The following is a 25,237-nucleotide window of genomic DNA, read 5'->3' as shown; positions in this document are numbered from 1 at the left end:
AATAAGGGTAAAAATAATAATATCTGGAATTTACATAACAATTTTACAGTTCACTACAGTAAGGCACAGAACAGTACCATAAAGTACAGTACACTACCATCCAGTTCATTACAGAAGATACAGTACACTACGGTACAGTAAGGTACAGCACAATACAGTACAATAAGGTACAGTACACTACAGCACAGTAAGGTACAGCACAGAACAGTACAGAAGATACAGTACACTACAGCACAGTAAGGTACAGTACAGTACAGTACAGTACAGTACAGTACAGAAGATACAATACAATACAGTATGGTACGGTACAGTACAATACAGTGCAGGTACGGTACAGTACAATACAGTGCAGTAAAGTACAGCACAGTAAGGTAAAGTACAGTACAGTGCAGTAAGGTACAGCACAGTAAGCTACAGTAAGGTATAGCACAGTACAATAACATACAGTACAGTACAGTACAGTAAGGTACAGTACAGCACACTAAGGTACAGTACAGTATTACAGTTCACTACAGTAAGGCACAGAACAGTACCATAAAGTACAGTACACTACCATCCAGTTCATTACAGAAGATACAGTACACTACGGTACAGTAAGGTACAGCACAATACAGTACAATAAGGTACAGTACACTACGGCACAGTAAGGTACAGCACAGAACCGTACAGAAGATACAGTACACTACAATACAGTAAGGTACTGTACACTACAGCACAGTAAGGTACGGTACGGTACGGTACAGTACAGTACAGTACAGAAGATACAGTACAATACAGTAAGATACGGTACAGTGCAATACAGTGCAGGTACGGTACAGTACAATACAGTGCAGTAAAGTACAGCACAGTAAGGTAAAGTACAGCACAGTGCAGTAAGGTACAGCACAGTAAGGTATAGCACAGTACAATAACATACAGTACAGTACAGTAAAGTACAGTACAGCACACTAAGGTACAGTACAGTACAGTACACTACAGTAAGGAAGCAAGCGGTTCAAACTGTGAGACTATCCTCCGAGTCGTCTGCGTTTCGTTGTGAGAGGGTCGGTCCCCGTGAAAAACGCGTTCTGGCACGAAGCGGTTACGTTTCGTGCGTTTGTGACGCCCCCTAGGGGTCGAAGTGGAAATGCTTTTGGGCATTCGTTGAGTATGCCACCCCCGACCTGTGGTTGAAATTCAGTGTTGACTCGACCTATTGTTTGTGATTTATGGCTTTTGTTTGCGAAACGGGCCCCTCCCGCTAACTTTGGAAGCGCGTTACGAACGAACGGTATAGACTATCGAAATATCCTTTGACTATGTTTATCGCGTGGCTTCATAGATCACGTGTACCGGTTTTTAAGACATTTGAAGAAAATATGTAGGAAAAGGAGCAAAAAGTGTGTTTCGGAGAAAATTCAAGATGGCGGAAAATCTATCCTGGCGCAAATGGGCGTGGCCTATATGGGGAGATGCGTCTTGGCCCAAGGAATCCGGGGAAAAAATAAGTTTAATTTTCCGACCTACGGTTCAACAGTTACAGGCCAAAACGTACACTGGGCTGTTATAGCGCCACCATGAGGCCAAATGACGCTATTATTTTTTATTTATTCCTTGTAATCATTATGAACCTCCTCTCCGAGTCTTGAAACTGTAGCCCCTATGGTTTGCGAGAGAAAAATAATTGAATGCGATTCCCATTATAAGTCAATGGGGACAGGTAAGGGTTAATTAATTCACTAATAAATTCATATCAATTAAACTATAGAACCTTTCTCTTAGCAAGTTGATAGCACACGATTCCCGCGTAAGCCGGTCGATTTGACATATGGCGCGAGTGTGTGGTGCAAAAACTGTGGGAGGAGTAGCGTGCCAAACTTTGGGGAAATCCATGTGTGTGTGGGTGTCTGGCTTAAGTATGAGTGATAACAATAAGTCTGCCCATGCTATGCATAGGCACACTTAACTAGAATTGACAGAGTCAATTTTGACAAGTGTGCCTGCAGTGCAGCTCGCTAAATGCGCGACCTCGTGCAGCGGTTTGGACCGTGAGATCATCCGCCAAGTCGTCTGCGTTTCTGTTTGAGAGGGTCGTTCCCTCTGAAAAACGTGTTTTGGCACAAAACGGTTACGTTTTGCGCGTTTGTGACGCCCCCTACGGGTCAAATTGGAAATGCTTTTGGGGATTCGTTGAGTAAGCCACCCGCAACCTATGGTAGAAATTCAGTGTTGACTCGACGTTTTGTTTGTGATTTCTGGCTATTGTTTGCAAAACGGGCCCCGCCCGCTAACTTTGCAAGCCCGTTACGAACAAACGGTATGGACTATCAAAATATCCCTTGACTATGTTCATTGCATGGGTTCATAGATCATGTGTACCCATTTTCGTGACATGTGAAGAAAATATGTAGGAAAAGGAGCAAAAAGTGTGTTTTGGAGAAAATTCAAAATGGTGAAAAATCTCGCAGTGTTCGAATTTGCGTGGCCTATATGGAGAGATGCGTCGTGATCCAAGGAATCCAGGGAAAAAATAATTTTAATTCTCCGACCTACGGTTCAAGAGTTACGAGGCAAGTGGTCCGTTATAGCGCCACCATGTGGCCAAGTGAAATGCTTTTGGGGATTCGTTGAGTTTTCCACCCCCGACCTGTGGTTGAAATTCAGTGTTGACTGGACCTTTTGTTGGTGATTTATGGCTATTGTTTGCCAAACAAGCCCATCCCGCTAACTTTAGAAGCGCGTTACGAACGACCGGTACGGACGATCAAAATATCCCTTGAGTATGTTCATTGCATGGCTTCATAGGTCAGGTATACCACTTTTCGTGACATTTGAAGAAAAAATTTAGGAAAATGAGCAAAAAGTGTGTTTTGGAGAAAATTCAAGATGGCGGAAAATCTATCCTGGCGCAAATGGGCGTGGCCTATATGGCGAGATGCGTCATGACCCAAGGAATCCAGGGAAAAAAGAATTTTAATTTTCCGATCTACGGTTCAAGAGTTACAGGCCAAAACGTAAAGTGGGCTGTTACAGCGCCACCATGAGGCCAAATGACACTATTATTTTTTATTTAATCCTTGAAATCATTATGAACCTCCTCTCCAAGTCTTGAAACTCTAGCCCCTATGGTTTGCGAGAGACAAATAATTGAATTTGAGTTTTTGCCATTCCCATTATAAGTCAATGGGGGGAAATTAATTCACTAATAAATTAATATCAATTAAACTATAGAACCTTTCTCTTAGCAAGTTACTAGCACACGATTCCCGAGTAAGCCGGTCGATTTCACATATGGCGCGAGTGTGTGGTGCGAAAACTGTGGGAGGAGTAGCGTGTCAAACTTTGGGGAAAAGCATGGACATAAGTAAATAAATATGAGCGATTGCAATAAGTCTGCCAATGCTATGCATAGGCACACTTAACTAGAATTGACAGAGTCAATTTTGACAAGTGTGCCTGCAGCTCGCTAAACGCGCGACCTCGTGCGGCGGTTCGGACCGTGAGACCGTCCGCCGAGTCGTCCGCGTTTCGTCGTGAGAGGGTCGGTCCCCGTGAAAAACGCGTTCTGGCACGAAACGGTTACGTTTGGCGCGTTTGTGACGCCCCCTAGGGGTCGAAGCGGGAATGCTTTTGGGGATCTGTTGAGTATGCCACCCGCGACCTGTGGTTGAAATTTAGTGTTGACTCGACCTTTTGTCTGTGATTTATGGCATTTTTGTGGCAAACAGGTCCCTCCCGCTAACTTTGGAAGCGCGTTACGAACGAACGGTACGAACTATCGAAATATCCTTTGACTATGTTTATCGCGTGGCTTCATAGATCATGTGTACCGGTTTTTAAGACATTTGAAAAAAATATGTAGGAAAAGGAGCAAAAAGTGTGTTTTGGAGAAAATTCAAGATGGCGGAAAATCGACCCATACGCAAATGGGCGTGGCCTATATGGGGAGATGCGTCTTGACCCAAGGAATCCAGGGAAAAAATTATTTAAATTTTCCGACCTACGGTTCATGAGTTACAAGGCAAAACGTAAAGTTGGCCGTTATAGCGCCACCATGAGGCCGAGTGATGTAATTATTTTTTGATTAATTCTTACAATCATTATGAACCTCCTCTCCAAGTCTTGAAACTGTAGCCCCTATGGTTTGCGAGAAAAAAATAATTGAATGCGATTCCCATTATAAGTCAATGGGGGAAATTAATTCACTAATAAATTAATATCAATTAAACTATAGAACCTTTCTCTTAGCAACTTGATAGCACACCATTCCCGAGCAAGCCGATCAATTTGACATATGGCGGGAGTGTGTGGTGCAAAAACTGTGGGAGGAGTAGCGTGCCAAACTTTTGGGGAATTGCATGGACAGACTTAAACTAGAATTGACAGAGTCAATTTTGACAAGTGTGCCTGCAGCTCGCTAAATGCGCGACCTTGTGCGGCGGTTTGGACTGTGAGACCGTCCGCCGAGTCGTCTGCGTTTCGTCGTGAGAGGGTCGGTCCCCGTGAAAAACGCGTTCTGGCATGAAACGGTTACGTTTCGCGCGTTTGTGACGCCCCCTAGGGGTCGAAGTGGAAATGCTTTTGGGGATCCGTTGAGTATGCCACCCGCAACCTGTGGTTGAAATTTAGTGTCGACTCGACCTTTTGTTTGTGAGTTAGGGCAATTTTTTGCCAAACGGGCCCCTCCCGCTAACTTTGGAAGCGCGTTACGAACGGTATGGACTATCGAAATATCCTTTGACTATGTTTATCGCGTGGCTTTATAGATCACGTAAGTAAGCTACAGCACAGACAGTACAGAAGATACAGTACACTACAATACAGTAAGGTACAGTCAGGGGCGGCCTTAGTAATCTGGAGGCCCGTTTCAAGAGCTATTGATGAGGCCCCCCTCGCGCCACCGCCGGCGCACCGAGGCCACAGTAGACGCACAACAATCGCACACAGAAGTTGACTTATAGTCAATGACTGGCTGCTATTTATATATTATTATTATATCACTACATAATGTTATAGCATTGACCTAAATGGCGTTATATTAACAAGGTTATATGATTATTAAAAAGTGTTATGTGTGTTGCAAGTTGAACGAGGCTTGCTGGCTAGCTCTTGGAGGCCCCCTGGTAGCTGAGGCCCGTTTCAATTGAAACTGGTGAAACATAGCTAAGGCCTCCCCTGGGTACAGTACACTACAGCAGAGTAAGGTACAGTACAGTACAGTACAGTACAGTACAGTACAGTACAGTACAGTACAGTACAGAAGACAGAGTACAATACAGTACGGTACGGTACAGTACAATACAGTGCAGTAAAGTACAGCACAGCTCAATCGCAATGCCTGTGTCTGAAACGCGTTCTGCCACGAAACGGTTACGTTTGGCGCGTTTGTGACGCCCCCTAGGGGTCGAAGTGGAAATGCTTTTGGGGATTCGTTGAGTATGCCACCCCCGACCTGTGGTTGAAATTCGGTGGTGACTCGACTTATTGTTTGTGATTTATGGCTATCGTTTGTGAAACGGGCCCCTCCCGCTAACTTTGGAAGCGCGTTACGAACAAACGGTATGGACTATCGAAATATCCTTTGACTATGTTTATCGCGTGGCTTCATAGATCATGTGTACCGGTTTTTAAGACATTTGAAGAAAATATGTAGGAAAAGGAGCAAAAAGTGTGTTTTGGACAAAATTCAAGATGGCGGAAAATCTATCCATACGCAAATGGGCGTGGCCTATATGGGGAGATGCGTCATGACCCAAGGAATCCAGGGAAAAAATAATTTTCATTTTCCGACCTACGGTTCAAGAGTTACGGGGCAAAAAGTAAAGTTGGCCGTTATAGCGCCACCATGAGGCCGAGTGATGTCATTATTTTTTGATTAATTCTTACAATCATTATGAACCTCCTCTCCAAGTCTTGAAACTGTAGCCCCTATGGTTTGCGAGAGAAAAATAATTGAATGCGATTCCCATTATAAGTCAATGGGGAAAATTAATTCACTAATAAATTAATATCAATTAAACTATAGAACCTTTCTCTTAGCAACTTGATAGCACACCATTCCCGAGTAAGCCGGTCGATTTGACATATGGCGCGAGTGTGTGGTGCAAAAACTGTGGGAGGAGTAGCGTGCCAAACTTTGGGGAAAAGTATGGACAGACTTAAGTAAGTAAATAAATAAATAAATATGAGCGATAACAATAAGTCTGCCCATGCTATGCATAGGCACACTTAATAAATAAATATGAGAGAGAACAATAAGTGTCCCCATGCTATGCATAGGCACACTTAACTAGAATTGACAGAGTCAATTTTGACAAGTGTGCCTGCAGCTCGCTAAATGCGCGACCTTGTGCGAAGGTTCGGACTGTGAGACCGTCCGCCGAGTCGTCTGCGTTTCGTCGTGAGAGGGTCGGTCCCCGTGAAAAACGCGTTCTGGCACGAAACGGTTACGTTTCGCGCGTTTGTGACGCCCCCTAGGGGTCGAAGTGGAAATGCTTTTGGGGATCCGTTGAGTATGCCACCCCCGACCTGTGGTTGAAATTCAGTGTCAACTCGACCTATTGTTTGTGATTTATGGCTATCGTTTGCGAAACGTGCCACTCCCGCTAACTTTGGAAGCGCGTTACGAACGAACGGTACGGACTATCGACATATCCTTTGACTATGTTTATCGCGTGGCTTCATAGATCATGTGTACCGGTTTTTGAGACATTTGAAGAAAATATGTAGGAAAAGGAGCAAAAAGTGTGTTTTGGAGAAAATTCAAGATGGCGGAAAATCTACCCATACGCAAATGGGCGTGGCCTATATCGGGAGATGCGTCTGGACCCAAGGAATCCAGGGAAAAGCTAATTTTAATATTCCGACCTACGGTTCAAGAGTTACGGGGCAAAACGTAAAGTTGGCCGTTATAGCGCCACCATGAGGCCGAGTGATGTCATTATTTTTTGATTAATTCTTACAATCATTATGAACCTCCTCTCCAAGTCTTGAAACTGTAGCCCCTATGGTTTGCGAGAGAAAAATAATTGAATGCGATTCCCATTATAAGTCAATGGGGAAAATTAATTCACTAATAAATTAATATCAATTAAACTATAGAACCTTTCTCTTAGCAACTTGATAGCACACCATTCCCGAGTAAGCCGGTCGATTTGACATATGGCGCGAGTGTGTGGTGCAAAAACTGTGGGAGGAGTAGCGTGCCAAACTTTGGGGAAAAGTATGGACAGACTTAAGTAAGTAAATATGAGCGATAACAATAAGTCTGCCCATGCTATGCATAGGCACACTTAACTAGAATTGACAGAGTCAATTTTGACAAGTGTGCCTGCAATGCACGACCTTGTGTAGCGGTTTGGACGGTGAGACCATCCGCCAAGTTGTCTGTGTTTCGTTGTGAGAGGGTCCGTCCCCGTGAAAAACGTGTTCCGGCACGAAACGGTTACGTTTTACGCGTTTGTGACGCCCCCTAGGGGTCGAAGTGGAAATGCTTTTGGGGATTGGTTGAGTATGCCACCCCCGACCTGTGGCTGAAATTCAGTGTTGACTCGACCTATTGTTTGTGAGTTAGGGCAATTTTTTGCCATACGGGCCCCTCCCGCTAACTTTGGAAGCGCGTTACGAACGAACGGTACGAACTATCGAAATATCCTTTGACTATGTTTATCGCGTGGCTTCATAGATCATGTGTACCGGTTTTTAAGACATTTGAAGAAAATATGTAGGAAAAGGAGCAAAAAGTGTGTTTTGGACAAAATTCAAGATGGCGGAAAATCTATCCTGGCGCAAATGGGCGTGGCCTATATGGGGAGATGCGTCATGACCCAAGGAATCCAGGGAAAAAATAATTTTCATTTTCCGACCTACGGTTCAAGAGTTACGGGGCAAAAGGTAAAGTTGGCCGTTATAGCGCCACCATGAGGCCGAGTGATGTCATTATTTTTTGATTAATTCTTACAATCATTATGAACCTCCTCTCCAAGTCTTGAAACTGTAGCCCCTATGGTTTGCGAGAAAAAAATAATTGAACGCGATTCCCATTATAAGCCAATGGGGAAAATTAATTAACTAATAAATTAATATCAATTAAACTATAGTACCTTTCTCTTAGCAAGTTGATAGCACACGATTCCCGCGTAAGCCGGTCGATTTGACATATGGCGCGAGTGTGTGGTGCAAAAACTGTGGGAGGAGTAGCGTGCCAAACTTTTGGGGAATTGCATGGACAGACTTAAATAAATATGAGCGAGAACAATAAGTGTCCCCATGCTATGCATAGGCACACTTAATAAGTCTGCCCATGCTATGCATAGGCACACTTAATAAAAATAAAACTGAAACTGAACTGAACTGTAAACTGAACTAAATTTGTGAACTTTCCCACAGTAGCAAGTTCACACTTTTGAGTATTACTTGCATAATATCCTATAATGTACAACACTTCACACCCATGTCTGAGAAACGTTAAAATGTCCTTCTGCTGTCTGTTTTTTAAAGTGTTGCATAGCAAGTGCTGACAACTTAATTTGATATTTTCGTGCCTTTTATACTATTTTTAAGAAACATGGAGACGGCCTTGCTCAACTAAAACATTTTTTAGACTTATCAGGAAGAGAAAACAAAGTGACAACCTACAGACACTATTGATATGAGAGCAGGGTGGGGAGCAACTGTGGTTCGGCAAGACTGATATTATCTTTTTATTATGCATTGTAATTATTTACAATGTTTTTTTATTTGTATGTATATGGAGCCCAGGGAGATTATGGGGTTTATTATGGGGTTTATTTAATGGGGATCCATTAAATAAACAATAAACAAGGGCAATTTCTCGAGCCCTGGTTGGCTCCTACCGTATGTGCACCTGATGGAGGCAATACATGCTACACAGGTCACAGGTTAAACTGCATGCTACACAGGGAGTAGGGAGTCACTCGTTGCCAAATAAATTAGTGCTGAATTGTTAGATGTCATGAAAGCTGTGAAGAGGCTGTGAAGACCGCCCTGTTGTACTTCCATTCTCAGGTTTGATGGATTTCACATTGTCACGCATCTTTAAGTTATGTGTCTAGTCAGGAGATGTTTGGGTTGTGAGCTGCACAGAATGTTAATGTTCTATGCAAGGCTACAGTGCAAGCGCCATTCACGTTTCTGTATGACAGAATGGAAAGCATTCATAAGAAAGAAGAATAGTATGGGGGGCTTGAAGACCCCTGATCTACATAAAAGCAGAAATTCGTCATCCAGGCGCGCCCCCCAAAACCATTGGAGAAAGTGGCTTGAAGTTCTAGCTGGAACTCCCAGAGATGAAAATCAGGGACCCCCCCCCCCCCCCCATCACCAGTGAAACAAATACTTGATTTAAAAGTATTTAAAGGGGAAGACCACCCATTTTCAATATTGAACTATGTCATTAATATACCTTAGAGGAGTTATGTGGAAATAGAAAAAATGTTCCCCCCCTTCTGTGTTGCCTAGAACTGGAGGATTGATTTTGGGGTTTGTATTGTACAACTTGATCACACCATTGTACTTTACAATACAAAACCCAAAATCAATCTTCAAGTTCTAGGCAACACAGAAGGGGGGGAACTTTTTTTCTATTTCCGCACCACTCCTCTAAGTTATTTTAATGACATAGTTCAATATTGAAAATGGGTGGTCTTCCCCTTTAATGTTTTTAAATATATGCATGTTCTTGACATACTCATCAATTATGCCACTATGCATTCTGCAACAAATAAACACATCTTGTTGATGGTGCAGTCCTAGTGAATTTATGGTTTAAACCAAACTTTTGGAGTAATCACTGAAATAGTTCTGTTTGCTAAATGTACACTACATGCAGACACTGAAGCAATGACCTACTGTACTAATAGGTAACGTATATGAAATGAACTCAATGCAAAACATCAACCTAAACAAATACTGTAGTGTCCTTGTTCTGTGTTAAAGATTGTTTTGATGGACTACATTTGCAACCCACTTTGGGTTTTTTCACAGGTCGTGGCGTCGTTGAATATGGAAATACAAAGGTCTTGGTCTTTTCTTGAACACAAGGCATGCTGAAGGACCAATGTACAGTGTATTACACATGATGCAGTACTGATGCTGTGTTGCACTTGCTTTATGCGTGTTCACACACGTGTGCAGTGCTGTGCGCACACACAACACACACACACACACACACACACACACACACACACACACACACACACACACACACACACACACACACACACACACACACACACACACACAAACACACACACGGATAGATAATAAGATGTATTTTATTGGTATATTTTATTAAACACAAAGCAATGGGACAATAAACAATATATCACCCATCCAAAGATACCTTTCAGACAGAGCCACAACCTTTTTTATGTACACTTTTAAACACATTGTAAAATGTCTTGTAAAGAAAGTTCAATGGGGGAAAATTATGAGATGGTAACATCAGCAACATTCATTCTCTCAATTTAAAAAAGAATTGCCAAATAGCGTAGAATTTATAAGCACCCCCTCTCGATTTTCTCCAAATGATCACTAAACCATAACTGAAGCTTCCTCGGAGGTCTAGCCAAAACAGATGCAAGTACTATCATATTCTGTAGACTGTGCCTGATGACTAATGTGCATAATATCTTGTGGAGCTACTCCAAACACTGCAATGCTAACACAAGGTTCTATGGGCATGTCCAACACTTCAGTTGTTTAACTTTGTAGAAATACAACCAGAATGGATGTGAAAGGGTGGCTGGAGCTTGCCTGCAACGGTCATGTACTGTATATGGGATTGATATTAGGCGCAAACTTAGCTAATTTGGACTAGTGAAGACAATACACAACCTTAAACTGATGGATAATTGAAGATGCAGAAGGATGTATAGGCCTGTTAAAATTATTAAATAAAATCGCTTATTTGACATAATCACAATTATTTTGTCATAATCGTCATAATCATTGTTGAAAAATGTTCATATATTTTCAAACATTTTCATAAATAGTAGAAATAGCAGATCTACAAGCTCACAGTCACAACACATCGTGATAAGACGTGTTGTGAGTAGATCGGCTATTTCCACTTGTTCTTTTTTTAAGTAAGAAGTTGTCAAATATGTCAGTCATTTCTTTGTATATTTAGGTTATGTGTCATATCTGCCATGTGCAACATCAAAGCCTACAAGCCAAACAGAAATGTAATTGTAAACGACAAAAACACAATTAATTTGTAATTATTTGAGTGACCGTCATATACAATGTCATAATCGTGACAGCCCTAGATGTATTCTTTCTAAGGCTTCCATCCAAAATTCATCAGGAAAATGTGTCCCCAAATCTCCCTCCCATTGACTCTTTAATGGTGTCAGGGGTTCCAAAGTATTTGTATTTAATGGAATTTAATGGATCAAAGTTTCTTGATGGAGTCTTAGGCCACAAGATCCAGTAACCACACCATTCCAAATTCTGTGTCGGCAGACTAACAGTGGGTGAAAATATCAATTTCATTTAAAGACATCGTCGTACAAACCTGTATCCCAGATTCCTAAGTAAGTATTAAATATTAAGAAAGGTTTACCAACTTATCTTAATTCATATATTCTCCTTGTATTTCATGTCAGTGTTTTATCTCAATCTTTAGTCTCTTCATGTATGACACACTTCCATGAAATACCATATGGCACAAGTTTTCCTTTGTTTGGAAAAGATATTGCAATGCAAAGCACAATGTAAATATCCGAAAAGGCCCTGGACCATGATGTTGTGGAAGGAACAAAGCACAATGTAAACGTAAGAGAGAAGGCCCTCAACAGTGGTGTATGATGAAGATATATCCACTAACCCACTTCTTTCTGAATATTTAAAATTATCTTTAAGAGTACTTGTGAGTAAATGCAAATGTTCTATTAAAAACAGCCAATAACATTATGATGTTTACGTGAGAAGTGTCTGAATTCTGCTTGGTTGGTCTTTCAGAATTATACAATCTTACAGTAAAATCACACCCGTGTGAACTGAGCGGTGGTCCCCCCCCCCCCTTCCCCCCTGTGTGTGTGTGTGTGTGTGTGTGTGTGTGTGTGTGTGTGCGTGTGCGTGTGTGTGTGTGTGTGTGTGTGCCTGGTCTGGCCTGGCCTGAACAACAGCGCCCCTCCCTTAACATGTGTGGTCAGAAAAGGTTACTGCAGGCTACAGACAGACAGACAGACAGACAGACAGACACGGAGACAGACAGACATACCCACACACACGGCCACGTATAGGAGCGTTGTGACCACCGCTCAAAAATAATAGCAAATAGCCAAAGTAGAACACCGCTATACAACACTGGCCCTGGAGAACGTGTTGTTTTTAAACTGGCCTATAAATTGGACTTTGCTCTTGATTTTATTTAGATTTCTTTACGTTTACATTAATAAAGGCACACTTGAGCTAACTATGTGGAACATCAATATATACCACTACAGGTATATAACCTCAATCACCACCCTCTTTATGGTCCAATGTTCTCTGTTCTGCTACTCATGGGGATCTGATCCCCATATTGTTCATCATAGACATAAGTTTTTCCCTGAACTCTCTACACAGGAAGAAATAGAGAAGTGGGTCCAGGCATACATTTGTAGCAGATAGCCATTGCGTAAGTGCCTTAGCAAACCTGGCCCCAACTCGAGGGCAGCCCTTCTGTCCTTCAGTCTGTTGGAGAGTGTATGGTATCCTCACTATGTGGTATGGTCCGAAACACACAAAAAATAAAACAAGAACCAGAAAAACTCGCAATTTGGTCTTCTTCTGTCCCTGGCTGTTGGTGCTCCCAGAGTTTCTGAAGGACTGGATAACCTTTTTAGCTATACAGATGTAACACGCCACAACCAGTACACTGACACACCAGAATAAAGCATTCATGGCAATGATTACACTTTTATGGTAATGAATTCCGGCTGGTCTTTTTAGAGACATACATGTGATTTCGCCAGTGTGATTGGCAGGTCGGTCAGTTAGAATCATATTCGGTACAGCCGTACTTCCAAACAGTACCAACCAGACCAGGGCTGACATCAGTTTGCCGAAGATAAGGTTCTGGCCCAACAATCTTCCGCAAAGGCCTGATGATCTTGAAGAAGCGGTCCAGGCTGACAAGGCCCATTAGAGTGATGCTTATATACATGCATGTGTAGAAAACCACATCAGAATAACGGCAGACAAATATGTGCAGCTGGTGCGCTTCCCCTGAAAGATCATTAACAGCTTTGATTATGAATGTCAGCGTCATGAGAAGGTCAGCGACTACTAGGTTCTTCAGGTACACCATGAAGGTAGAGGTGGAGTGGAGCTGCAGGGAGACCCAGGCTGCTACTCCATTGGTAATCAAAGCTATAGGGAATATCAAGAAGTAGAAGATTGTGATGACAATGTAGTTGGGGTTGAAAGTGGCACACTCCACCACAGGAACATGATATGTAAGATTAGATGTCATCGCTGCACCTGAGAAAAAGGGGAGAAATATAAATTACAATGTGGTAATGAAATACTTGTGAATTTGTTTACAATTCAATTTTGCCAGTGATTCTGAGAAAGGAAGCAATGCATTTTGGCTTCAGCTATTCAGCAGTTATAGCAATTTATAATGTAGATAGAAAGTAATGGAAAGACTGGTGAAAGACACTATGGTCTTTCATACATTTACAATCAAAACCCAGAAACACCTTGCAAAACATAACTTTTTCTATAATGAGATTAAAAATATAATTTTTCAAAAACTTACAGGTGGTCCTGGAACTTTGTTCACCTTCTTGAGCAGGACCTCAACTGAGAACTAACAATGAAATCACACAGCAGATGTATCACTGTAGAACAAACACCTTTCATTTTCCTAATGTGCAATACGATATTTCATCTGTGACCACTTCGTCCGGGAGGATGCAAAATAGGAAACATATTCTGGCCCTTAGCCAATGCCACAATAAAGCCCTAATACTGTATCTGAATGAAACAGAAGAGTGGATCCACATGACAATGTATACCAGTTTTATGTGTTATGTATACCAAATTTTAACCTGTGGAAATATATTTTTTGTTTTCAATATATGCAGCTACACGTTATCAGCTTAAAGTATGAAATCTCTCCAGTGTATGTACTGTATACATTAGGAAGCTATTGTATTATCTAAATAGCAAGAGAGTTAGATAGACTACTCTAGTTGTAGACTCATGGATAAACAAATACATGGCAAAATAATGTATATTATAATAGATAATATAGTATAGTACTGTAAATAAATACTTGATTACTTAATAACAACAAGCACAGTCCCATGAGATTGGGTTCTTATTTTACTATAAAGGATTTCATACATGCAGTGTCTATATCCTTTTAAGATCAATAGAGGGCACTACAAGTCAAGTTTGTGGAACACAAGTCCACTGAAGCAGATTTTGCTATAATTCAGGCTTTTGCAAATCCCGCCACATTCTGCCCTGTTACTATGGTGGGACATTAACCCTGGGCAGATTGTTTTTATAGTGGCAGTGAATGGGATTTTTTGGAGCTGTGTGAAGCACAGGCTCCCTATACGTGGCTGTGTGGGTCTGTGTGTCTGTGTGTGTGTGTGTGTGTGTGTGTGTGTGTGTCTGTCTGTATGTAGCCTGAACTTCCTAAACTTCGGCACGCCACTAGTCCCACAGTTTTGCCACCACACACTCGCGCCATATGTCAAATCGACCGGCTTACTCGGGAATCGTGGGCTATTACTTTTCTAAGAGAAAGGTTCTATAGTTTAATTGATATTAATTTATTAGTGAATTAATTTTCCCCATTGACTTAGAATGGGAATCGCAAAAACTCACATTCAATTATTTGTCTCTCGCAAACCACAGGGGCTACAGTTTCAAGACTTGGAGAGGAGGTTCATAATGATTTCAAGGATTAAATAAAAAATAATTGTGTCATTTGGCCTCATGGTGGCGCTATAACACCCCACTTTACGTTTTGGCCTGTAACTCTTGAACCGTAGGTCGAAAAATTAAAAATATTTTTTCCCTGGATTCCTTGGGTCATGACGCATCTCCCCATATAGGCCACGCCCATTTGCGCCATGCTAGATTTTCCGCCATCTTGAATTTTCTCCAAAACACACTTTTTGCTCCTTTTCCTACATATTTTCTTCAAATGTCACAAAAATCGGTACACATGATCCACACACACACACACACACACACACACACACACACACACACACACACACACACACACACACACACACACACACACAGCTCCACTTCACACGGGTGTGATTTTTTATTTTTTCATAGCCTCATTACAGCTATATAAAGTACCAAAGGAAAAACATCTAGGTGATATTAATAAAAAGGGAAGACAAAGGTACAGTAGTTACATTGCAAAACAGGGGGTTTCCCCGAAAATATATGTTTTAATTTGTTTAATCCCAGTGGGACAGAATCACCCATTGCAGTTTCTTTTATAGTGGCAGTGAATGGGATTTTTTTATTTTTTCATAGCCTCATTACAGCTATATAAAGTACCCCAAAAAACACATCTACGTGATATTAATAAAAAGGGAAGAAAAAGGTACAGTAATTACATAGCAAAACAGTAGTTTTCCCCCGAAAATATATGTTTTAATTAGTTTAATCCTCTGGATCAGAGAGAGAATAGAAATAGAAAGAAAAAGCGCAGTGCATCTTGGGTAGGAAGAGGAAGAGGACAGCCAGATTATAGTTCTCCTCACATAATAGGCTGGCTTTTCGTAATTCTGCCCATTTAAAATATATGTACCCAATCGTAACTCTTAGTTACATTGATAAGGTCCATGTGAACTAGTCTGTTGAAGCTTATTCATTACAATGATCGCAAACGCTATGGTCGCGAGCGGCCTGGCCGTGCTCCGCAGTGCGGACAGCCGGTGAAAGACGGCTGCCACTTTCTCCGACTGCAGAACTCCACCCCCGCTTGCAAAAAGTGAATGTATTTTTCTGGTTGGCCAGTCAGGGAGTCACACACACACACACACACACACACACACACACACACACACACACACACACACACACACACACACACACACACACACACACACACACACACACACACAATCTAATGTACTTATTTTATTAGTTAAAATCAAAGGAGGATGTTTTTATATAGTACTTGTCTGAATTTGATGTAGGACAGATAGCTCTATCTTTAACCAGTGAGTGAACTGTCAGTTTTTGAACTCTCTGCACAAGTAGAGATAGAGAAGAGGATCCAGACAGACATTAGTCTTTGAGATCCAAATGGTGACTGTATTCTATAGCCACAATTCAGGGCAGGTGCTGCGCTCATCCTGGACTTTCTAAAGAGTGAATGAAATTCTGTATGGTGTGATGAGGAAAAACATACCGTACAAAGACTGGTAGTTGGCTATATTTTCCTAAATGTAAAAAAAAATAAAGTATCTAAGGCCTAATACTTGTAAAATTGCTTCAAATTGACACATAGATATAAAAAGCTAGATACCTAATTCGCCACTGCAGTTCATTGGAGGAAGTTTAGCAACCTGTAAAAAACGGGAGGGCGGATGTCCGAAAGGCACGCTGCTACTCAAAGTGACTACTGGCCAATCACCGTGCGTCTTTTGCGGGACTTGTCAGAATAGGGTGCGTTCGAATAAACGAACGACCAAAGTCTACACCATTGCACTCAGTTCCTATATCCGAACGCAACCTGGGTTACGAAAAGACCGGCCCCTACCTGCCTGTGATTGGCCTACCTACATCACACTGGGCCTAACGCATACATATCTATGGTCTGACATCTGGACACTGAACCTCTGAGTTTCTTATCAGTACTATTTGGGTCATTTGCCACATAGTCCATCATTTGTATAACAATGCATGCATGTATACATTACATAGATTATTCATTCAAAGCCAGATCAGTGTGAGGTGTGTCCAGAGCTCTGCGTAGTTTCTGCCAGAACAGTCCAGGGTGCCGTCCAGCCTGGGACCAGCTCAGGTAGGTGTGTTTCTTCACCAGCCTCCTCATGTGATAGTAGGGAGACAACTGATGGGCTGGAATGTCCTCCAGAAACACCAGGATCAATATGTCCTTCTGTTCATCAAACAGACGGTAGCTGGAGACCATAGGATATTTACACTCAGTCAAGTTTCATTTACACTAAGTAACACTTTATCTACAGTGTGACAAACTACTACTTGCATTTAAAAACAAAGAACAAAAAACATTTACTTTATTAATCAATGCTTTATTAATACTCTATTAATGTATTGATTAATGCTTTATTTACATTAAATAAAGTTTATAGTGTGATACTGTCACATAAAGGGTATAGTTTATTTCCTGCCATGCCATAAAACAAACCAACAAACAAACAAAAAACAAACAAATACAATTTTAAGTCACTTCTGCATAATACACAAATTGTGCTGGCCCTTTCATGTGTGGCCCTCATATCTTTTTCATGGAATTTTACAGTGAAACATCAGAGAAATGGCGCCCCCACCTGGCTATCTGGATCTCTCTAGAGCACCATTCACTCTCCAGGTAATGATGGCTGATCACACAAATGGTCTTTCTGCTGCCATAGATGGCATCTGTGATGTTCTCTATGATGGGTTTACCTGGAAACAAAACACAGACATTATTCACACCACGTTTAAAACTGTGTCACTGAGAGACAGATAAAAGGATATTATTAGCCTACATACTATAATAATACCTTTAAAGACAAAAGGTTTTTCAGACAGAGAGAGGTTCAGATAGATAAATAGGCCTTAGAGACAGAGAGGTTTGTACCTGGTAGGAAGTCTCGGTGGTGCAGACAGAGTCTCCAGCCCTGCTCTCCCTCCAGCACTGGAAGCATTTCTCTGCAAACCCAGAGCTCATCGTGAACGTTGTAGGAGATGAAGGCATCGTAGCGCTGAGGAGACCCCCTCTTTCTTTCCATGGCATCATAAAGGAAGGCCAGGAAGAGGTAGTAGGCATAGAGAAGATGCAGCCTCAGGAAGTGGTAGGTGAAGGATGTGAGCAGAGTTAGCACAATGGCGCAAGTGAAGGAAATGAAGCAGATGAAGCTAGTGTCCACCCAACAGGAATGATAGTCAAAGTCCAGAAACCTGGTTCCCTCTTTAACCAGAGGAAAGCCACAAGTTATGCGGTGAGCGTCAACTACCAATGTTTGGTGGTTGTTCTGCACCCACTGCAGAAAGTCAGCATTAGAACAATCACAAGCTAAAGGGTTGTCAGCCATGTTAATATACCTGAGAGCAGGGAGAAAACTGAGCACAGAGACATTGATCACCGTCAACTCATTCTGTCTCAGGTCCAGCCAGGAGAGTCTAGTCAGATTGGCTTGTGCCAGGAAATCCAGGGACATCACATTACAGTTTATTAAGGAAAGAGTCTTCAGCTCTGGTACATGTTTAAATGAGATTTGTTCTGGTTGTTCAATATGGACAACATACATGCATTCCAAATGTTTCGTATCTGAGAGCATGTCCCCTACGATATGGATATGAAATGGATCAGAGTATTCTGGATTGAATTGTATTGTTAAGCTCTTCAGGCTCTGCAGTAAAGTGGTATTATAGTTTTGCCATTGTAATTCATGGAGAGGTGAAGATTTTAAGGGGTTATTAATAAAATGTAGACTAAGTGTTTCAAGTTCATCTAGTCCTTCCAAATAAATGTTGTTCCATATATGCCATCCATAATATTCCATGTCTAATTGCTTGAGTGATTTCAAACTCATGAATTCCCCTTTGCTGCACGTCTGAATTGAATTGTGATTCAGAGTTAGAACCTTTAACTCATTAAGATGTTGAAAAACACACTGAGTGCAGGGATGTTGTTGTAATCTAGATAAAGGTGTGTGAGTCTGATTACATTTAAGAAGTCTGAGCAGCTTAAATCATTAATAATATTGGAACTCAGGTCGAGGATTTGAAGTATGAGGAGATTCTTAATATCGTCTGGCACTTTGGAAAGCTGGTTGACAGCAAGGTTCAGGTGACTCAGTTGTTTCATTTGTTTTATTGAATCCTTAGACAGTTCAGTCAGGGAATTACCTGATAGATCCAGGTTGGTTAGTTGAGTACAAGGGGACAGTGTTTCACTAAGGCTGTCATTAATGATACCATGCACACTGAGTGTCCTCAGTGTGGGTATTTTGCAGATATTATTTAAGAGAGCTCTGTCTGTCCACACATCCTCAAATCCCAGCTCTAGGTTCTCAAGTGAATCAAGGCACTGTAGAGCCTTTCTGGTGGAGTTATAAGACATGTAATAACCCCACAAAGACACAGTAGTTATATTCCTTAGAAAATACTTGTCTGGTATGTCCCACTCCCATCCATTATCATTACCCTGGAAAACCAGATCGATTGACTTAAGACGTGGAAATACAGCTGTTGTGATGCTAAACATTTGTAATGAATGTGACATCACTCTTAACTCCCTGACTTCAGAGGACATGTTTAATGGCAGATCTTTTGACTGAAAAGACTCTAACTCATCAATTGTGATGTTCAGCACCTGTAAGCTTGGTAGTTTTAAGATGGTGATGATATCTGCAATCTGATTAGACATCAGACTTAGTTCCTGTAAGCTGGTGAGTGACTGGAAGGCAGCAGGGTTGATGGATGTAATATTATTATCATCCAAGGTCAGTATCAAGAGGTAAGACAGTCCCTGGAACATATTGTCTGTCAGTGTTGTCAGTTTGTTATTGTCCATAAGGAGTACTTTAAGTTGCACCAAAGGGACAAAAGCCCAGTCATCTACATGACTAATTGAATTACCACTCAGATCCAAATCTCTGAGATTTGACAGATGGTAAAAATCTGTCCTGTGTATCTTTTGGATCTTATTTCCCCATACATTTAGTGATATAACGTCTCTGGGAATGTCGTCTGGTATGCTAAGGAGGTGACGGATTTTACAATCCACTGAAACACCAGCAGAGACATTGTCAGAGTAAAGAATAGTACAGTCTTTCAGGAAGTAAGCCAGTATGGGACTAAGCTGAAGTGTGAATAACAGAAATAAGAAGGGAAAACAATGGCAGCTTCCTGTCTGTAGCATCATGGCTGTCTTCAGGGTCAGCTGTCAGGTACCTTTGGTGGAGTAATTCTGCTGTGGACACTGGCTGGTGACAACACTGTTCAGCATTGATGATCTAAAGATGATACAACAGTAAAACAGTTACAGTACATCTGTAACCTTTTATTTGATATATATAACTCTATTCGATTCTACATCTATATTCCACGTGTCTCCCTTTAAAGGACGATAGCATCATCATGTGGACAGACTTGTCCCATATCATTGTAATTTGGGATTAATTTACAAGAACTGAACAAGATGTAAAAATGTTGGACATTCAACTGTAAACCTTCAAATGAAGCTGCATGAACTCTCAAAAGGTCATAGAGAACTCGGTCGAACTTCTCCATTCAGACTGTTTCACTTCATTAACCGTCATCAAGTTAATGTTTACCCTTTCATACTCTTTCACACCATATTCCTAACCCCCATGTGTACCATTAACATTTTAGTGCTTTTATTTTTTGTAATAATCCAAAAGCAGTGTGCCACAGTCTGTCACCATTTTCCGCTATTCACTGTGTTTTATTTTGAAGAGCCGGAAGCCACGATCGTGTCCATGTTGTGGAAATTCACTAATCCCTGATGTTGACCAGATTGTTTACTTTTACACGCAGAAGAAAAATTCTAACCACGGCCGACCGTTGCGGCCCAGTGTCGCCGTGAACAAAAGCGGTTCTCGGCGATCTAATCGTTTTGGGGAGATAAAGTCGTTTCTTTGCAGCGCAATGAATAGGAGTCTATGAGGATTATACGCTTCATGATTGCGTCATCGCCCAATGGAACACAGCACAGTGAGTCTGCTTTCACCTGCGTGTCCCTTTGACTGCTCGCTAATGTTATATAATATAAAACGAAATCCCGAACCTCTTCAGGATCAGCACACCACAGCCTGGTTCCGAAATCCAGAACTAGTTCGGGATTGGCACTTAACCAGTTAAGTTAAGTTCCTGGGGGTGCATATTGCTGATGACCTCAAGTGGTCCACTAACACCTCAGCTTTCACCAAGAAAGTGTTTCATAACTGCTTTACTGTCTGTCTGTCTATCTGTCTGTCTGTCTGTCTGTCTGTCTGTCTGTCTGTCTGTCTGTCTGTCTGTCTTCCTTTTTTTCCTTTTTTTTTGTAAAGGAGGGTGTAGTTATTTGTTGTTGTTTTGTTTGTTTTTCAGTCCAGGGGATGTCATATATATTGAAATAAATACATTTATTATAAATAACACACAAAAAATGAAGAGACATTCCTCTGAACATGCTGCAATAAAAGAACAATAACCCTAACAATGCCAGGCAAGTTCGTTTTCATAACGTATCACATTGTCAGCTTGTATTCTATAAATGTTACAGAATTTACCTGCAGCTTTTTTCCTTACTCTATAGTCTATAGCAACAACTGCTAACACTTATTTTAGCCAAAAGCAATATACAATATAAAGTAAATAGAAATTCATTTTAGGTGGGTCATCCAATCAGGAGAGGGAACACCACAAAGCTTTTGATATAAATTTGCGATTTTGAATGGCTTGTACTAGGGTAACACTATAGTTGTTTTTGATTACATTGTGGCTTGTGTTTTTCCCAAAGTGTTTCAATATGAACGGCAGTGAATTACGAGATCTAAGATATACTGTAAGACAAAACCTTTATTGATCCTGCTGGGGAAATTGAGGCACCAAAGACCTGGATACACTTAACTTACAGTATAGCTTATACACACAAGAATGTCAAGAGCTAGAAGTAAAAACTGATTCAGCTCTTTAACATAGAAAGGACATCACGTATTACAAAAGATATACCACAGAAAAGTCACAATGAACAGTATATTTTCCAGGATGAAGGAATTGTAATATTGAATCCTACCTGAACTCCTAAACGTCAGTGACAACCACCCTTCCAGTGTTTTACTCAGACAGGAATGAAGTCCATTTGACCACAGCTCAGCTACACCTCAGAAATAATATCGGGTGAGAAATATAGTGAAAGAGGAAGCACCCTAAAAATGCAGAAATAGTCCTACTTCAAAGAACAATCCTCTCGATGCTTCTGAGAGTTCACAGGTGGAACTAGGACAGAAATATCAATCCGTGCGAACAACACGTTCACACAGTCAGACAGCAGTCCATTGGACCTCATGAAGGCTGCTCAACTGACACCTCAGAAATAAAATGGGGTGACAGGTAGTGGAGAGAAGTGAAAGAGGAAGCACCCTAAAAATGCAGAAATACTGCAGAACTAAGCCTATCACTAATACTATATCAATAAGTGTAAACCAGGGGTCTTCAACGTTTTCAGGCCAAGGACCCCTTAGCTGAGAAATAGATGAAGCAGGGTCCCCTACAACCTGTTCATAGATTCTGTATAGTTTCATTGTTTGACGGTTGTTGGATTCATGTCAATTTCAGTTTTCAGGTAATTATTTAACCACCGTCAATACTTAAAAAACTTGACCTTTTACTCTGTACTTAGTCTGCTCTTTCCCCCCCCCACACCAAAGCTATTTGCAGAAAATAGCTTGTGAGCTTGTAGATCTGCAATTCTTCACAGAATATGGACGCTAGGGTTCAAGTGGTTAATATAAAAAAGGAGAAAAAGGTTTCTATCACACAAAGATTTGGAGGACAAGGTCAGACTCAACCTTAGCCTGTGGCGCGCGGCGTGACCTAGCCTTGACGACCATGCAGCCTTGGTGTGTTGGCAAAGTTGGTATGTTGTTGGAGCATAATCACCATGCTGATGCAGTGTTGATTACGTCAACTAAGACTATGGCGGAAAATGTTCGTCGACTACCTTTTTTCACTGACGAAAACGAAATAAAAACAAAGCTATGAGGACTAAAACTACTGACAATAATTTGCAAGTGTGGTTGCAGTGGCACGAAATCAACACTGTGCTGATCATGTAACACCCAAGATTTGAACCCAGGTGTCCTGCAGGGGGGACAAAACATTTACTATAGGTCAAGAGGGAATCCCCCTTGGCCAAATGACGCCTCTGTGCTGTTTTTTGCTACAGACAGAGATAACACAGAGATAACACCCAGGTCAACTCTGATTTACTCTTCTGGAGACTTCCTTGTTCAACTAGAGGGAGAAGGCCATTTACATAATGGATGCTACAGTATTGCTGGAGACTAGACGAAGTGGAAGATGTGGCCAAAGCACAGCAGATGTATTATTGTAGAACAAACAACTTTAATTTTCCTTATGTGAAATACAATATTTTATCTGTGATGGAGTGGTCACAGCTGGGCACACCTCCCAGAATTTTGCATCTGGGAAGATGCAAATAGGGAAAATGACTGGCCTAAGCTTTTGTACTGTATCTTAATGTTAACAGAAGAGTAGCCCAACAGAATATTGAATCTTGAGGATTTTATTCACACTACTGTCAAAATTAGTTACACAACATATAGACTATACACAAATAAAAGTTCAACATCACTTTTAAGTTGTGAAAGGAGTTGATTGCCTGTCCATTGCCAGAAATCCTTTTCAAAGTGCATTTACAGTAGGTATCTACAGTATTACAGTAGCTACTTTGTAAATAGCCAGTTAGATACTATAGTTAGACATGTACATGGATGGATAATTAACTAAATAAATGTCAAAACAATAAAGTATACTGTATAAAGTACAACAAATATACAGTACTATAAAGTAACGAAATACTTAAGTACATATCTATCTAACACAGATTAGATTTAGATAAGCATCTAAAATTCCACTGAAGCAAGTCCACTGAAGCATGAAACACACACACACACACACACACACACACACACACACACACACACACACACACACACACACACACACACACACACACACACACACACACACACACACACAATCTTCTTAAAGTGAATCCAGACTGTGTTTTATGTTACGTTTGAATTTGATGCAGCTCTGATAGCTTTTACAAGATCAACTAGTTTGTCTTTGAACTCTCTGCACAAGTAGAGGTAGATAAGGGGGTCAAGGCAGATATTAGTTGTTGAGAGCCAAATGGTCAGATAATTTGTAATATGTAGCCACTCTTCAGAACAGACATGGTCCTCCTGCACTTCATGAAGTGTGAATGGAATCCTCACTATGTGGAGCGGAACAAAACACACAAAGAACACCAGGAGAACCAAGAACACTCGCAGCTTGGTCTTCTCTTTCCCTTGGCTGTTGTTGCTCCCAGAGCTTCTGAAGGATTGGATGACCGTGTTGGTGATGCAGACGTAACAAACCATAATCACCGTGCTGGCAGACCAGAAAAGAACGTCACAAAATATGACAACACCCTTGTGAAGACTCAGACCATTCGGACCTTTTAGGGACATACAGAAGTCTTTCGTTGGTTTGCCAGGGTCCTGGTCAGTTAGAATCATGGTCGGGAGACCTGTGAAACCAAATATCACTAACCAAGTCAAGGTGGTCGTCACATAGCTAAAGACCAGGCTTTGACCCAGCAGCTTGCCACAGGGTCTGACAATTTTGAAGAAGCGGTCTAGGCTGATGAGTGCCATCAAAGTAATATTTATGTATAAACAGCAAAAGAAAATGACGTAAAAATAACGACAGACAAGCACTTTCAACTCGATTTGAGCTCCCGGGAGTGAGCTGGCTGATATTACAGGGACTGTCAGCGTCATGAGAAGGTCAGCAGCTACTAGGTTCTTCAGGTACACAATGAAGGTAGAGGTGGAGCGGAGCTGCACGCAGATCCAGGCTGCGACTCCATTCAGCAGCAATGCTATGGGGAAGATCAGGAAGTACAGGCATGCGACAGCCACGTCAACTGTGTCATAGTTGACTGGAGGGCATTCAGTGGAGGGAGATGATGTGTTGTCAATGGAGGAAGATGATGTGTTGTTAGATGCCATGATAAAATCTGGTATTAAGACAGAGATCAAAGACATTTAGTATGATTAGTATAGTTTGTTGTTTGAATTGAGAATAAGACACTGGAAATAGTTCAAATATTTGTTTCTTCATAATTTCATATCAAAACCTGCAAATCAATCTAGCAAAAGACAAACATCTTTACGCCTGTTCATTTAGTATTTTAAACTGAAGAGTAAATATGCAAGTTCACTTGAGAGAGGATTCAAAATGATATTTTCAACAACTTACTGTGCAGGTG

The 25,237-nt window shown here is 41.2% G+C and overlaps 1 protein-coding gene and 1 pseudogene across 2 annotated transcripts; both read right to left on the bottom strand.

Annotated features, from left to right (window-relative positions):
* Nucleotides 1–12,507: 12,507 nt before the first annotated feature.
* Nucleotides 12,508–13,462, bottom strand: LOC308290035 (P2Y purinoceptor 13-like; annotated as a pseudogene). Its single transcript has one exon. The product of its transcript is annotated as a P2Y purinoceptor 13-like (transcript).
* A 4,151-nt stretch (nt 13,463–17,613) lies between these two features.
* On the bottom strand, nt 17,614–24,977 carry LOC308290034 (P2Y purinoceptor 13-like; the record flags this gene model as incomplete). The annotated part of the gene is made up of 3 exons (XM_080731811.1): nt 17,614–17,628; nt 24,027–24,354; nt 24,517–24,977. The coding sequence occupies 3 exons, from the start codon at nt 24,975–24,977 to the stop codon at nt 17,614–17,616; spliced, it is 804 nt and encodes a 267-aa protein (XP_080587937.1).
* Between the last annotated feature and the right edge of the window lie 260 nt (nt 24,978–25,237).

This window comes from Nannobrachium achirus (assembly GCF_963921795.1).
Source record: "Nannobrachium achirus genome assembly, chromosome: 8".
NCBI lineage: Eukaryota > Metazoa > Chordata > Actinopteri > Myctophiformes > Myctophidae > Nannobrachium > Nannobrachium achirus.
This window is presented reverse-complemented; position numbering and strand designations above follow the sequence as displayed.